Source organism: Camelus ferus, chromosome 3 (assembly GCF_009834535.1).
Source record: "Camelus ferus isolate YT-003-E chromosome 3, BCGSAC_Cfer_1.0, whole genome shotgun sequence".
Classification (NCBI taxonomy): Eukaryota; Metazoa; Chordata; class Mammalia; order Artiodactyla; family Camelidae; genus Camelus; species Camelus ferus.
This window is the reverse complement of record NC_045698.1, coordinates 30071838-30088890: the sequence shown is the minus strand read 5'-3', so window position 1 is coordinate 30088890 and position 17053 is coordinate 30071838. Positions and strand designations below refer to the sequence as shown.

General features: G+C 41.1%; 1 protein-coding gene across 6 annotated transcripts in view; it reads right to left on the bottom strand.

Moving 5' to 3' along the window:
- ZNF131 (zinc finger protein 131) overlaps positions 1-14906 on the bottom strand; it is a 28803-nt gene extending 13897 nt beyond the window's left edge. Inside the window, exons 1-4 of one of the 6 annotated variants that reach the window (XM_032471631.1) lie at positions 14554-14906; positions 13485-13623; positions 12392-12493; positions 6068-6212 (exon numbers count right to left, since the gene is read on the bottom strand). In XM_032471631.1, coding sequence (XP_032327522.1) covers positions 6068-6212; positions 12392-12493; positions 13485-13608 — 371 coding nt within the window. In that variant the 5' untranslated portion in view covers positions 13609-13623; positions 14554-14906. Of the gene's footprint in view, positions 1-6067; positions 6213-12391; positions 12494-13484; positions 13624-13858; positions 14090-14116; positions 14451-14553 lie in introns of those variants that run through there. The other 5 variants (XM_032471645.1, XM_032471643.1, XM_032471644.1 and 2 more) reach the window with 5 other exon arrangements.
- Positions 14907-17053: the final 2147 nt, after the last annotated feature.

Sequence of the window (17053 nt, the reverse complement as noted above, 5' to 3'; positions counted from 1 at the left end):
ATTGATTCTTGGGCTATTGCCATGGCCTAGCTCTCTGGAAGACTTGGAAATCTTGGCAGATTAAAGATACCCATCTTTGGGGCCACAACTGTGGAAACAAATAGCAGCTGCTGACTAAACTATCTGGATCACTGATTCAGATGTTCATGGTAATGGCTTGTTCTCCAGTGGTACCAACTGGAATCAAGAGTATCAAGCCGACACTGCCTAGACTTCCATCACTGCCACCTCTATTCAACAAATTCTGAAGATGGTGACACACTCACTCTCACAGACTGAGCAGAAAGTAAAGGACCCTATATTTCTGATGGAGAAGTTGCCATTGCATGCTAGACTTGTGATACTTGCTAAAAGTTGGCCTGTGTGTCTCATGTCACATCATAGAGGGCATTGTCTCCGACTGTTCCTGGGCAGACAGACTACACTAGACCTTTGGCCCCGTCTCAAGGCTATCACTGATGTCTCACCACTAAGGACCCCTTTTCAGGTTAACCTGTTGCTGTTCCAGTCTAATCAGTTGGTTCTGGCCACACTACTGTGGCTTTTGAGATTGAGCTGTGTCATATGTTCAGCTCTCTGGACCACGTGCAGTCTGATAATGATGCACTAAAAGCTACTCAATAATTAGCTGTTAGTCAAGGTATTGCTGGAACTTTCAAGCTCCCTACCGTCCATAGATACTGATATTGTAGAGTGCTGTAACAGCCTCCTAAAATATCAACTCAAAAAGACTTCTGACTCTACTTCCCTTGCTTCCTCCTTGTCCAAAAATCTGAGTAAGGCATCAAACTCAGCTGTCCCTAGAAAAGGATCACCTCTCTTTGGCTGCCTCCTGGGTAACGATCAAGACCTATATATAAACCTAACTGGAAATTTAGTATTCTGCTCTGACCATTCTCAGACACTATCTTTTTCTTTCCCCCAATGGCAACCATGGAGCAGCCTGGCTGGTACCTCTTCCAAATTAATATCCTGTCAAAAGTAGGCCTAGCAGATTCAAACTTAGTTCTAGTTTAGCCATTGGGATTCTCTTATTGAACAGACATCAACTTAGATCCTAGGAATAATGACCACTTGGTTGAATACATTGCTTGCCAAGTACACTTAGATTGGCCCTTGTGGGCCAAAGTGGAATATATAATGGGTCTCTTAAGTTTTATAAATGCCCTTATCTCTGTCCATTCCACATGAAAGGTCTAGGTAAGAGGAGATGGCTGGAAAAGAGGTAAAGTTATAGCTACTAGAACGGGACATACTGATTTTGTGGAGGTGGAGGGAGAACCACCACCCTGGACACTAGAGAGAGAACATCTTTGACTGCAGGAGATGTGTAGGGGGAGAAAGGGACATTAATAATCTTTGTCCTTCAGAACCACTCCGAGAGCCTTCCTCAGGTAGGAAAATGCTCTCAGGCAGCTTTCCCCAAAAGCTGCAAGTTTAAAACTAGCAGCTCTCAGACATTCCCTCCAAAAACAAAGACTCATTCAAACTGAGCTGGGAGAGGAAGGCCACATTGGAGACAATGTCAATCTGTGCCCCTGACTGATGAAGATCCCACTTTGTGGTCACAAAAACTTGTAAACAACACTTTCTTCAAAAAGCACCTATGTGCCCCCTGGGACCATAATTCTTGTATGGAAGCTAGGTCTTAACTTCCTTCCCAAAAATACAATGCCTTGAAACTTAGAGGTGGGAAGAGAGCATCCAGTATCTAAGGAAGCACCACTGGTAGATCAGTTTAGCTCTCAGATGACTGTGAAGATCTCTCCAAAATAAGACTACCCTTGGTTATTTGGGGGAGCTTCCTGGAGGAATAACTGATTTATTTATGCATGTTCTATGAGCAAGCAGTCTTCCCTACCATGAGAGGCATCCAAATAAATAGGTGGTACAAATTTGTGTCTGGCTCTAGCTATGTGATCAATGACACCACTTGGGATCTGGAAGACATTCATGTCAGCCTCAGAACACTGGCCAGGGTAATTATGGAGGCTAGACTTGCCCTAGACTTCTTCCCTGTTGACCAATGCTGAGACTGTGCAACTGCTTAAACATCTGGCTACACTCAGATTAATCCTTAGAGCTAAGTGGAAAAGTCAATACAGAAACTAAAGGAGAAAGCCTTCTGGCTTTCTGGGATTTGTTCAGTTGGTTGAGTGTAGGACCTTAGGGGAATGGATGCATGGTTAAGAGTACTGCAGGGTGGCCACATCCTGCTACTTGGAATTCTGATGTTTTCTTAACTAAATCCCGCGCAGGGAAAAATTGAATAGTAGGTCCCAGTCCCTACTGGCATATTAATCGGAATGGTCATGGAGTAGTGTATTCATTGGAAAATTTACCAGGAGCTGGAACAGTGTAGAAATAAGCACACTGTTGAAACACCTCTCCGTGGGACCCTCATGTTTCTGCATGTCTTATAAACAAACACACTGAAAGTCTTTTGTTTTGGACTATCTTTTCAAAGACAGCTGTCTGTATAGCAAATGGCCTTAGAAAACAGAGCCTATCTTCCTCCAGAGTGGAGGGCCAGTCTGTTTATTGTCCAGTGTAATAAAGATAAGGGACCCTCTGGGGCAAAGGCTGGGTAGATTTGCTTACAGCTCATCATAAAAGATTTGGGTTTCCTAGAGCCCAAAGTCCTCAACTGTGATGTAAACCATTGTGAGCACAACACACACCAAAGCCACTGCATTATCCCTCATGACTCCTGGGGAATGGGACCCAAGAAAACTGACACGAACAGGAAGCTCATGCTGCTCTGTATGCTGTGAGAGACTCAAAATTCTCATGTCTGCTGCCAGCACCCATAACACTGTGGCAGGCCAACTTATTAGCTGGTAAACAGATTAAAACCTCACACCCTTCAGTTTTTGACAATAACTCAATTTTTTAAATGGGCAAAAAATTTGAACAGACATCTTGCCAAAGAAGATAAACAGATGGCAAAAGAGGCACATAAAAAATGCTCAAAGTCACTAGCCATTAGGGAAATGCAAACTAAAACCACCATATACCTACCAACTTGGCTAAAATGAAAAAAGTCTGATCATACAGGAAGACTGTGGAGCAGCTGGCACCCTCATACAGTTCAAATTGGAATGTAAAATGGTACAACACTTTGGAAAACAGCTTGGCAGTTTCTTAAATAAATAAATAAATAAATAAACAAACACATCTACCATATGACCCAACTATTCCACTTCTAGGTATTTACTGAGAGAAATGAAAGCATATGTCCAAAGACGTGTACACAAATATTCGTAGTCACTTTATTTGTAATAGGCAAAAACTGGAAACAACCTAAATGTCCATCAACAGGTGGTATAGCCAATCAATGGAATACTCAGCAATAAAAAGGAACCCACAACAACATGGGCAAACCTCTAAAACATAATGCTAAGTGAAAAAAGTCTAGCTTGAAAGACTATACACTATAGGAATCCATTTATATGAAAGACTACACACTATAGGAATCCATTTATATGACATTCTAAATAAGATCAAAACCACAATGAGGTAATAACCTATAATGAAAAATAATAATATACACATATGTATAACTGAATCACTATGCTGTACACCAGAAACTAACCCAACATTGTAAATCAACTATATACTTAAAAAAACCCAAAAACCCACAGTGATAAAAATCAGATCAGTGGAGGCTGGGGATCAGGGTTGACTGCAGTCGTAAGAAAAGTTAGGGTGATCAAAATGTTTCTATATCCTGAATGTGGTGGTGGCTACACCACCGTGTACAATTAACAAAATTCAAACTCTACATTAAAATGGGTGAAATGTATTGTATGTAAACTACACCTTAATAGGCTGAGGAAGAAAAATCTATAAGGCACCTGCTGTTTCCTAACAAATAACAGGAACTTTCTCATCCAGTTTTAAATAAGCAATGATGCAATTCCAGCAAAATAAAGTCCTAGTATTTTTTCCAGTGTCATTCAAAAATTTTACACTGTATTCCAAAAATATGTGCATACTGCAAATGTGAGAAGAGCACCTTATTTACCTTCTGCATCTACAAAGCAGTTATACAATAATCTTCTCAATACAGAGTTGCCTTCACCAGTTGATTTAACCACAACTACATCATGCAATTTTTATTCCTAAATTGTGTAACATTATACCCAGCCAATTACAAACAGTCAATATGTAATACTGCTATCTTCCTGTCTTTAAAGAATCCTTCAGAGTATACTGCATGCCTATTTGGTTCATGAAACAATTCAACATGCTACTATATTTATATTGAGAAGCACTGATGGTTGTAATTACTGTAAGAATCCCAGTCTTACAATAAATCTTCTAAAAGCTTCTAAATAGGCCTGGGAAAACAGCTGTACCTAGTTGTTCTTACCATCATCTCCCAATGACTAGACACAAGAACTTAATTAAATGTCTTCCAAATCTAACCTGGACCACTGTTGTTGAGTATGTTCCACTGTTCTGCTGACAATGACTTTCTGCATAGTGAGATACTACTTACTAACATGAGCAGCAAAGGGACCACACAGAAAACGTTTTCAGAAGGTTCTCATCTGAGACTTAACCACAAATTTGATACTGCCCCATCCAAACATATTCCCCTAGTCTACCTCCATTTTGAGAAGGTATGACCTAAATCAGGTTTACATCCTCAATACACCTCTATTTTGCTACCTGTGTCTTAGCTCTCTCTGCAGACACTGGCCTGGTTTTAATCAGCACACACCATCCATCTATTCACAAATGTTTATTGCATACCTACTATGTGTCAGGCACTAGGCAGCAGAATACATACACACCAAGCTCTTGTCAGAAAAGTTTAATCTTGAATTCTGTCATCAAACTAATTAAAAGCTCATTAGGAGAAATAATATTTATGGATAATTACAATTTAAGAATAACTAAGAAACAACTGAACGTATCTTTTGACTGAATCACACCAGTGAGTGGGACTAAATCACTCTGCCCTATGTGTAACTGATTTTACCAAACTGTACTTCAGTGTTATGTCAACAACCTACATTGAAGTTCATAAAGAAATAGAACCAAGAGATAATAACAGCAATTCACATTTAGAGTACAGTGGGCCAGATTCCTTGCTAAGCACTTTACACGCATTAATTCACTTAAACTTCACAAATAATCCTATGTAGACAGTACCATTATTATCTCCATTTGACAGATAAGGAAACTGAGCAGCTCACAGGAGGCAGAGTAATTGCATTGAGGCCACACAGTGGCAGAGCTGGGATACTACAGAGGCAGCCCGACCCCAGAGCTCTTGTTCTTGGTCACTATGTTTCAATGACACTATTCATTATGTAAAATGTTGAAGTCTTTACTCATTATACCATTTAATGTTTTCCTAGTAACTTCTATGAGAAACTGTTTTAATATCAAGCATAGCTCCTACAAAACTGGTATGTTCTCATATTATAACCATAACTAATGTAACTGAAGGGTTTTTTTCCTTTTTCTTTGCAAAGAGGTGCTTCAGAACTCAGAGCTATATTTAGCTCATTTAGCAAGTATACAGACTTAAATGGCATGCATTTTGACTATCATATTTCTAACTTCATTGATTATCACCTCCACCTAGCCTATTTATTACATCTTCAATTTCCTCACTTTTTAAAAAAAACTGTACTACGTTAATCTATGTAAGGCAAACTCTTTTTAGAATAAGGCTTAGTACAAATAATTAGCTTGAGTCCAACAAGACAGTTTACAGGGGCCCAGAGAACTCCTTAAAAGATGTCTAGTCCTCCTTATTTTATTAGACACAAAAGATGCTACTTCAGTTAATATTAGCAGTTTTTACAAAAAATCAAGTGTGAGGTAAAGAACAATCAGTATCCAGAAGAACTTTATAAATTCTTAAACACATACTCCTGATTGCAAAACGTAAGCTCTTTATGGCATGACACACATGATAAATTCTTAACAGGGTGAACATGACTGAATATAACCATCTGCGCCTCACTAAGGAAGTTAGTTCTTTATAGCATGACCCTGAATGTGACTAAATATAATAACTATCTGTGCTCATTAAAGAAATAATTACCTGACTTCAAGGGCTTTGATAGCTTCTAGCATTTGTAGAAACTCTGCTGCTTTCCATACATCATTGGCTTCTTCTTCTCCTTGTATCATTAACTTTGCTGTATATGTGAACTCAATCAAATGACGAAAGGCCATCTTACTAACACCTGTAAAAAAGTTGTGCATTAGCATACATTCATGGTGATTCAGATCTTGTATCATTTAAAAAAGAAGCCCAGTGTTTGGTACTTGATGAGTATTTGTTATTTTGGAAGGTTAATTTCCTGGCAGAATTCTCACTTATATATGAATGGGCTAACTATTACATCAGACATGCTGTGTTTCTTGCCAGGGAGCTCTGTGTCAACTCAGTTCCAAAATCACCAACAGCTTTCTACAGCTTAGCAAATAAAGGTCAGTACCACTCTGCCTTTATTTCAACGTCCTTCACATTATTTTTTTTATTTACCACTATTTTCCCTTTCAAATCTTAAACCATATCAAACCCACATTATATACTGCTCCTCAAACCCTTCACTTTCTAAGAAGTTCCTTGCCTTAACACTTACCCTCCCTTCATGACTGCTTCATCACTTTATCTCTGGACAAATCCTACTACCCTTAAAGGCCCAATTTCAATGCCACATCTTTAGTAAAACCCTTAATACTTCCCTCAGGCTGGACTCTGTACGTGGCCTAATAATTAAAATTCATAGACATCTCTTGACTATAAGCTACTTGAGAGAAATGATTTTGTCTCTAAACTCACCACACATTATCTAACATGATGCTTCCCAAAATGCAAACACACAAAGTACATATAAATGAATAAAGGCTAAAGTCATTCTCAAAATTAAGCTTCCACAATTCCAATCTTTATGAGTTTTGTGTTTAAATTTTGGCCCAAAACGATACTCTACTTCTTTATGCTTTTCAATGCTATATATTGTTTCAGTCTGCTAATGGAAGGCTATGAAAAGCTACTGTCAGGAACAAAGAGAAAACTAATTTTTGCAGATTGTTTTATGCTAAGAAATGCCCAAGACCAAACTGCACACAATATACACAACTACAAATACAAAATTACTTTTACGTTTTTCCCATGAACTTTATACACCTGAAGGTGGCCTTGAGGACAACAGTAAGAATATTGGTGGAATATCCACCACCCCTCATTTATATAAAGCAAAGATATCATTCAGGAAGTTAGAACTTCCAAGTTTTAGTCCAGGCTCCCTATGACCTCTGATCTGGGGCCAACGCAGACCTCTGAGCCTCAGAAGACTCATCTTCAAAATGCCTGAATACAATCAGAATGTTAAGAAGCACCATAAAGTATAATATAATATGACCAAGTTACATGATACCAAATAAGCAAACTAAAAATAACTGGATTCACTGAAAGCTAATTTTATTTGGGTCCCCTAATCGTTTTTCTCCTGGTTGTCTTTTGACCATGTTATATTTTATTATATGAGAGTAGCCTGAAGGACAGACAACTAGATTTTGCTTTTTTTCTTTAAAAGAAATTTTGACCAAACATTTAAAAGTGCAACAAAAATCTTTCCTAAAAACAATGTGCAAATTTTTCCTGAAGCAGAATATTTTCATTTTTAATCAAACACATATATATGCCTGATATATTTATACGTATCAGGCACGACTTTGAACACTTTACAAGTATTAAACTCATTTAATCCTCATAACAACCCTATGAAGTACTATTACAATCCCCATCTTACAGATGAGGAAATTGGGCATGGAGATTTTTAAATAGGATGATGGCAGGAAACATTCCTGTTTGGGAGTTTGAATATCCATGGTCCCATTCACTACAGGACTGCAATCTCTTATTCATATTTCCAAAGTCCCCCAAATCTCTTAAAACCAGAAAATTTCCTATAAATTTGACTGCATCATTTTTTCCCAAACTGACATGAGGCTATTTATAGTCTTTATCCCACTTAGCATAAATGTTAATAAGCTATGATGCTGGATTACTACTTGGTTATAGGATATTGCTCCAGACCCTACCGGGTATATCATGTAATGCACATACTGCACTACCTTAGAAAATTCTAAAAATTTGTAATCTCAAGAAGCATCTGGCCTCCAAGGATTTGCAGACTTAGTTCCAAAGCTTGGTTAATCAGAATCACCTGTAGACTTAAGCAGGGGTCCCTGATCTCCAGAATCAAAACTGGGATAGAGAATTGTTTTTCGTAAGCACTCTAGGTGCTTCTTATGTGACCAGTCCAACATTGGTCCTAGGAATAAACCAATGACCCAATTAGCTAACATGAACCAAACTGATAACACGTCCAGCTAAGTGAATGGTTGGGCGATGCTGTACAGCTGCAAAAATATTTTATACTCTATCAGGACTAGTCTGGTAACTTTCAAATTTCAGCCCATTTCCTCATCAACCCCTTACTCCTTTCATAATGTAAGTGTGTAGGAGAATACATTTTTTTACACGCAAATATCTAAGCAAAACGTTAATATGAACACCTTAATCTGAGTCATTTTTCCACTTAGGAAGGGGCAAAGGGGAGCACCATTCTGGAATTTCTCTAGTCTTAGGGAATTCCTCAGTTGGTGGAAAACTCCTACTCAAATAAGATGTCTGAACACGTGCTTAGATGTTTTGTCTTTGATATTAGGGGCTAAAATTTTGGACACGATGGCAGAGTTGCTATTTGAGAGAAACTAGGTGCTTATGGATCTGTGGCTTCAGGAGTAAAGAATGGAGTTAGAAAATTGGAGGCTCGGGTTAAGAGAAAGCTTTTGTGTTCTCAACTAGGGCATAAATGTCTGTTTAAGATTTTATGTGGCGTGAGTCCAAGTCACAAAGCTGAATTGGGATGCAATTGGCTTTGAGGACAACAATTTTCACTTAAGTCGAAGGTTAACTTGTCATTCTTATCAAAGGTAACTTACTTCACCAGCAACTTAGGAAACAGGGAGAGAGCTGGTTCAGCTTGCATCTAATGACAGTATATACTCATAAAGCATATTACAATTGAAATTTCCTTTACATACATGTCATTTGCTTTTACAAACCCCTATAAGGCAATGGTTCTCAACACTGGCTGCATGCTGGACTTGTCCTAGGGCAGTGCTATTCTAACTCTGCTGTACACAGGAATCATCTGAGGATCTTGTGCTGATTCAGAGGTCTAGGATGGAGTCTGAGAGTCTACAGTTCTAAAAAGCTCCCAGGTGATGCCAAGGCATCATGGTCCTCAGACCACACCTCAAATAACAAGGACCTAGAGAACTGTTAAATACAGATGCTTAGATCTCAGCCCTCAAAGATTAATTTAATTGATCTGGAGAAAAGGCTTGGGTATTGGTACTTGCAAAAGCTCCCCTGGTGTCTCTAATGTGCAGCTAAGGATGAGAATCATCACCATTCTACAGACAGGAGTTCCAGTTTTAGCTAGGATGGAGAAAGCATACTCTACCCTAACTTATCCGTTGATTCCAACTAAATATCTTGGACATAATACATAAAGCAAAATATACAAGGACTCTGAAGAATAATTAGAAGCAAAAGGATTGGGGAGAGAAATCAGAACACAAAGAACAGCAGTAAGTTTTCTGGTTTTACATTTTTTTTCTCCCACATATCCCATGCTGAGTACAGCCCAACTCCTGTTACTGGGCAGCAGGTGCAAATAGAAAAGCTCCAAAAGAAACTCTTTCTGGCTCTAGAACCAGGAAAGGGGATGGACAGTATGTGTGTAGGTGGGAAAAAATAACCAATTTTTATTCCTCTCTCTCAGCCCTGCCTCAAGACAAGCCCCAGTTCTGATGCTGCATGCACATCTGTGGCTGGCTGCCACCAAGCAGGCGCCTAAACTCTAAGAGAAAGTTCTCTCTGGCACAGAACTAGGAAAGAGACAATAATCTGAAGCACATGGAGAGAATTCCTGTCATTTTCTTCTCTCACCACTTTGTCCAGGAAATGGACCCCACTGCCGGAATTGTACAACATCACAGGGAGGCTAAACCCCCAATTTTCCAGACAGAGGACCAGGAAAGGGAGCTCCTGGGAGCTAAAGTACAGAGGAAATCAGGAGGGGTAGCTGGATTAAGGTCCTTATATCTGTGTATGCAGTCTTGAGCTCACCACTGAGCTGCACACATGTGCAACTGACCTGAGGCTGCACAGCAAAGGCTTTGAGAACTGCACTGTGGTGTGGACTACTACCCAGATCCACACACCTGGGACCTGAACAGCACAACAAAGGTTCTGAAAACTAAATTAGAATTGGATCCACAATCCATACAAGGCAGCCTGAACTTAACCAGGCTGAGTGCCTACTAAAACAAAATAAACCAAAATGACAAAAGCATTATAGAGGATTTTAACAGCACCCAAAATTACTTGACATATTTTGTACATTCAAAAAAAAAAGGAAGCTAAAATATCCAATGTTACACAACTGACAAACAGTAAAGCTGGGACTACAACTCGGATTTTCCAAGTACATGCCCAGGGCTTTCTCTACAGCTAGGTGGCCTAGCCAGGTAGTACAGCAATCCCAAAGTTAAGGGCTTAAGAGACACTGAGCCAAACTGATTCTTTAAACTTGAATCTGGCAAAAACCCAAAAGAACAAGAATGCTTTTACATTTTTCTTTCTTATTTTCTATAGTTTAAATACTGAAGGCTTGTGTGTCCTGTTCTATAAATGGACACAGCAGGTCAGAAGTGTAAGAGGCAATCCCAAGGTGATTCGTCTTCAGAAGACCCTACTTCTCTAGGTAGGTCAGTACTCCTCGCTCCACCAGCAATGCATATTCAAGACTGAGTGACTTATTTTTTGACTTTTTAGGATTCTGCTCAGAAGTCAACTCCTCTGAAATCTTTCCTCTCTCTCTAAAGCAGATTAAACCACTCATGCTCCCTCCTCAGTGAAATCATTCTGTAATAAGTCTCTGCAACACTTTCTGCACTCCTTTACCAGTTGCTTATCCATGATTAAGTTTGCAGATTCTCTAAGGGCTGTCTTATTCATCGAATCCTCATTTCCTGGGTCTGGGACAGTATAACAGGTATTAGATTTGATAAGTAGTCCCAATGTACTAAGTTTTGACAATGCACCGAACACTATGCCAAGCACTCTGAATATATTACTTCAATTAGTCATTAGTACAAGCCTACTGACCCACTTTTCAGATGAAGAGGCAAATATGCAGCTGAGGTAAAGTAACCTGCCTGGGGTCTCAGTACCTCAGGTGAATAAATGGATGAAATTTTGCCTTGTAATAGAAACAAATACCATCTAGGCTGCTGGATTCTCACTTCGGTAAGCTTTGAGGATTTCCATTATGCCTGTGCTGTGTCCATCACAGATAATCAAAAGATAATCTATTTATGGATGTATCAGCCAGAATGCTAGATAAGCTGGAATGATCAAAATAAGAGGATATTAATTCTACGTTTTCTTTGTTCCCCTGGGCCCCAAATTTCTCCAAGGGAATAATGTTTCTAGGCAACCCATTCATAACAGAGAATATATACACAGTGAAAGAGATACAAAACCAAAACTCAAGAATCCTGATGAAGAAGCTAATGTTCTATATTTACGTAGGCAAGCTGATTTATTTCCTGTAGCTTTGGACCGGGAGGGAGGAGGAGTTAGGTACTGTAGTAGCAGAAAACAAAGGCATGGGAATTAATAGCACAAACTGAATCCCTTGCTAGATGACCACCCTCAGGCAGGTGCCTTTTGGTGCCTGCTCCCTGATGTGCAAATTGGAAATAAAACCACTTATTTCAAAGGACAGCTGTGAACTTCAGAAAATGCAAACTACATAACAATACCTGGCACTTGGTGGGCTATTATTACAAAATTCAAGCAAGTACAAAAATCACTTCCTATTTTAAGACCTTCTGTAACCTCTAGAACTTCTGAATGCTACTTCAGTTCATCTTCCTAGCCTTTTTCATGTTATGGCAGCCCACTTCACACTGTGCATGTCATCTGCACCTCTGCTAGTACAGAAGCCTGCAGCATCTCCACCAGTCTGAAACATAAGCCCACTAAATATGATGGAAATTCACTTTTAATATACATTTTCAAAAGACAGTGATTGCTGGTTTTAGCAATGAAAAAGACTCTTTAAGAGACCAACAACTACCATCTAACCTAAGAGTTTTTCCTGGTAGATCATTTTACCAAGAACTTTACTAAGAATTCTCAGGTGTCACTTTATCCAGTCACCTAATAGGAACCATTGATGCCTATTTCCCATGGTACCTTGCTAAGTTAACTGTCCAAAACTTCATCAAATTATAATATTTGCTAAATATTGTATTTAAAACAAGCATTTACCTTCTATCTCCACCAAAGGTTCCTGAGTAAACTCCTGAAAGAATTTGTAGAAGAACTTGCTGCAAGCAGCCAAAACAGCCTTGTGGGCCTTAAAATGGTGTCCTAGATAAAAAAAGAAAATTAAGTCATTCATATTCACAAAACCAAATAAAAAACTATAAAACAAATTAGAAAATTAAAGTAAAACAGATTTTTAATATAATTATAAAACTATATTCTGGGCAGGTATCTCGACAAATTTTAATCTCAATTAGACACGAAAGCAGATCTTTGCCTCAAAAACCTTATTAAGCCAGTTTTTTTAAAGGCCATCTTAACAACCTTTTCAGGAGGTAAGGAGCCTCCTACCACATAAGCCAAAGGCATATCCTATTCAGTTGAAACTGCTAAATATAAACACAACCCAAAAGGTTATACATCATTTGAAAAAAGAACAAGCAACAGGATAATCACCAAGCTGGATGTGTTCGCTATGGAAAACATTTACTATGCCTGATATTTGGAACCTCAATCTACAGCAGACCTAGAATAAAGGATTTTTTGCCTTGAAAAGTCTGTTTTCACTACATAGAAAAGCTATCCAAGCTGGGTTTGCCTCCATTGTAATGACAACTCCTAAGACTGGTAAAGGCCCCATTTTATTTCGGGGGCTTACCAAAGAGGGTACTAGTGCTGCAAAGGAATCTCTCACGTTTTCCCTCCAAGACCATTTGGGAAACTATAAAGAATTAACAATTCCCAAATGACTCCAGTGAGAGACATCACAAAGCAGCTTATAACAGAAGGCTATTAGCCAAACATTTAGAGACATTCTCCCTATCCCCATGCCATCATCCTGCACTCGTGTGTAATGAGAACACTTCAAAAGGCTGCAAGAAGTTAAAATGTGATGCTTCTGTTGAAAGCGTGACTAGCCTTCTGCAGCATGGTCTACGTGAGCGGACACTGGTTAAGTGTCCTCGGGTCTCAGCGCACAGCCTATGCAGACTTTTGATAGGGAGTCCACAGAAGGTGGGTAAAAAAAGGCGAGTGGGGGAAGGGGAGATAAGAACTGAAGCCACAAATTCGCTCCTCAGCCCACCACTCTACCTACCGTCGACAATTAGGGTGATGTCAGTAAACCGGTCCTGCTCTCGCTGTTCATTCAATCGGTCCAGGATCATTTTATGATGTTCAGGGAACTCCTGAAGGCATTCCATCGTCTCTTCGGCCTCCATGGCCGTCGGGTTGCTCTACAAAAGAGGAGCATGATAATGTACACCCATGAGCTCGGGCTAAGGAACAAAACCCCTAAAGCATAAATTAACAACAAAAAAAAAAAACCAAAAAAAAAAAACCCCAGCAACGTGAAAAGAAAGGGGGAAGGTGAGACAAGAGGAGAGGAAGGCGAAGGAAGAAAGAAAGGCGAGCCGGGCGGCCGCCGCGCGTTGGGGGCCGGAGCCGCGGCCGCGGGACTCCGAGCCTGACCTAATTGGAGTCGGGAGACGCGAGCTGGAGCGGGTGGGCACAGCGCCGGAGGCTCCGGGCGCCGGGCGCGCAAGTCCGGCAGGGGAGGAGACCCGACAGCCACGGCGGCCCTCTAACGGCCCACCGAGCCCTTCGGCTCGGCCCTGGCTGCCGCCGCCCCGGGACCCGGTCCGGCCCGCGGCCCACAACGACTCCCGGGTCGCCTCTCCCTCCCCCGCCCTCCCTCTTCTCCCCCGCCCCGACCGGACCGGCACTCACTCAGGGAAGGAGGAGCGGCCTGGGCCTGCGCGTCACTTACGTCGACGTGCTGCGTCACGCGTCAGGCTCCGACTGACGCGGACGCCTACTAAGCGCAGGCCAGGGAGTGGGTGCGTCGCGCCCCCGCCTGCCCTTCTCTAGTGGCGGGGCGGAGCTTATCTAAGGGATTTGGCGCTAGCGAGGGCGACGCGGCTCGCGCAGGGAGGAGGAAGTCCGGCTGCGGCGGGGTCGGCCCGGTTTAGGCCTGGCTTCGTCGTGGGTGGGGCTCCACCTACCACCCGCCTGCGCCAGACTCCAGGTGTGAGCACTTCCGACCGGACCTAAGAATAAACTCGTAACCGGTTCCCGGTGCGCTTTTATACTCTGCTCCCGCACGCCAGCCCCGCCCCGCCCCGCCCCGCCCCCTTCCTCTCGAGGCCTAGGTCCCGCCGCCTTACCTAGCTCACGATCCTCCCTCTCTCCTTTCGGTCTCCGAAGGCTTTCCTTCTCTGCTGTCCCCTCTCTGGGCGTAAGTCGCCCCACACTCTTTCCTATCCCTAAACACCAGCTCGCGCGCCATCTCCCCGCGAGTGACCGGGAGCTCCCTCCGCTTGGCCGGCTGGCGCACGTGCGCTCACTCCGAGACCCCGGCGGCCGCGGCGCGGGCTGCGGCGGCCACGGGCGCGAGCACGTTCCGGCCGCCTGGGATCTTCCTCCCGGGTGCCCGCCCTCTCCGTGCTCGGCGGGCAGCACGTGTTTGCTAGGCACAGGACCTGGATCTGCTCGGGTTATTTACACGTGATGCTGTTACTGGAGCTCTCCATTCCCCAACTCCTCCTTTTTAAGAGGCCAGTGACCCATAATCAGCCTCACGTGACTGGGTCGTTCCTTCATTCATTCTGAAAAAAATGGCTTTTTGAGGATGAAATAGTCAAGATTTATTCTTGTCAAGACTTACTTATTCTTATCTCCCAGAAGAAAGATTAGGATTAGGGAAGAATTTAAATAGCTGTATGCAAGAGTAAATGTAATAATTATTTCAACATATTTATTGAGAGCCAACGTTGTGCTAGCTACTGTAACAAGACATATGTGCTTTCTGCCTTCCCAATATTAGTATGATGGAGTAAATAGACATTTTGAATAGTTAATTGCCTGAGTGCTGACTGCTGAGTGTTATGAGATGTGAAGAACAAGATTATCTGGGTCAAGGAAAACTAGCGGTCTATAAGGAGCAATATGAAGTCTGACTGTTCTTAGCCAAGAAAATAACATGCAAAGGCACCAAGATTATAGCATAGTGAGAACTGAATGTTACTGGGACAGACCTACAGGGGCCTTGTAAACAATGTTAAAGATAGTAGATTTGAAAGTTGAGCAGGATAGTGACATGGTAAATTTTACTTTTTGAAGAGAGAATTCTAGCCCCAATATGGAGAATAGATTAAATGGGACAACATATAAGCAGAGACCAGTTGGGAGGCTATTAGTAATCTAGATAAAACCATGGTGGCAAATGGGATTAGAAAACTAGATGAAATCTAGAGAGAATCAACATTGGCTGGAAAGCATGTCATAGGTACTAAATAAATACGTTGGCTATGTTTATGTCAAGTGAGAACTGTCAAAGGTGACTTCTAGATTTCTGATTTGAGCTGGTAGATTTTTGGTACTATTTATCAAAATAGGGAGTACAACTGGAGGAACTGGCTGGGGAAAGAAGAGGAAGGGGAGAGATAACTTTAAAAAATTAAATGGAGATGATGTCAACAAGGCAGTTTATATATGGATCTGATAGAGCTTGGAGGAGAGAGCTAACCTTAGAGATTTTGAAAATTTTAGCATAAAGTGGATATTGAAACCATGAAAATAGATGAGGTTGTTTTAGGAGAATCTGCAAGAATGATAGACTAGCAGCTTATAGGTTAAACTGGACTTGCAGTGTTTTAATACTGTCATCATTACTATTCACAGAGTGATTTTTAAGATGAAGAAACTGCACCTAGAGATAGGTATTTTAGAAATTCCAGTATATAGGGCTACTTTCCTGTAAAACAACAATTGGATTAAACCAGACAGAGACTAAAATCTTTCTACGGGATTTAAACTATCTAGTTCAACATAGCCCCCACTACTTTCTAATGGCTTAGACCCAGCACGTATTATTCCTTTTTACTTGTCTTTTTCCAAAAGCATTTGAATTTGGACTCTTCGTCTATAGGAGCAGAATGGAAGAGGGTGTAAGACTTTATCCCTGAGAAGTATTACTGTTTATGGGTTGAGTAGGAAAGGAAGAACCTGAAAGGAGAGTATGGCAGCTGGAGGGAGGAAAACCAGAGAAGTGTAACATCAGGGAGGTTAACGTTTCAAAAGAGAGGATATGATCAGTAGTACCAAATGCTGCCAAGTGCTCAAGCTAAATAAGGATTAGGAATGGCCCATTACTGGGTGACGAGAAAGAGTCTATATCCAAGTAGGTTAAGGAATAAGTAAGTAGGAAAATTGAGTTGACAATGCTAGAACTCTCCTTTAAAAAATGAGGGAGGAGAGAAAGGAGTAACTGTAGAGGGTGATGGGTCAAGCCAATTTTAGTTTTGTGTTTTGAAAAAGGAGAGACTTAAATGCTGATAGGGAAAGATCTAGAAGAGGAAGAAGATAAAAGTACAGAAGGAGAGGGGGCTAATTCTGCAAGAAAGGAAGAGACTAGAGAAGATGAAGTTGAGAGGATATCAGCCTTAGATAAGAAGGATCTCTCTTTTATTAGCACTGAAAGAATTAATAGATTGGGTGCTTTTAGGAGTATAGATTTGCTTTCAAGAGGCTGAGAAAATTTCCATCTAGTGGAAAACCTCTATTGTCTCTATAAATAGGTGGCCAGGTCATCTACTAAAAGCCAAGATTAGGAGAAGAAGGGTGTATGTGTGTTGGGGAGGGAAAATTTGCGATTGGGAGATGTAT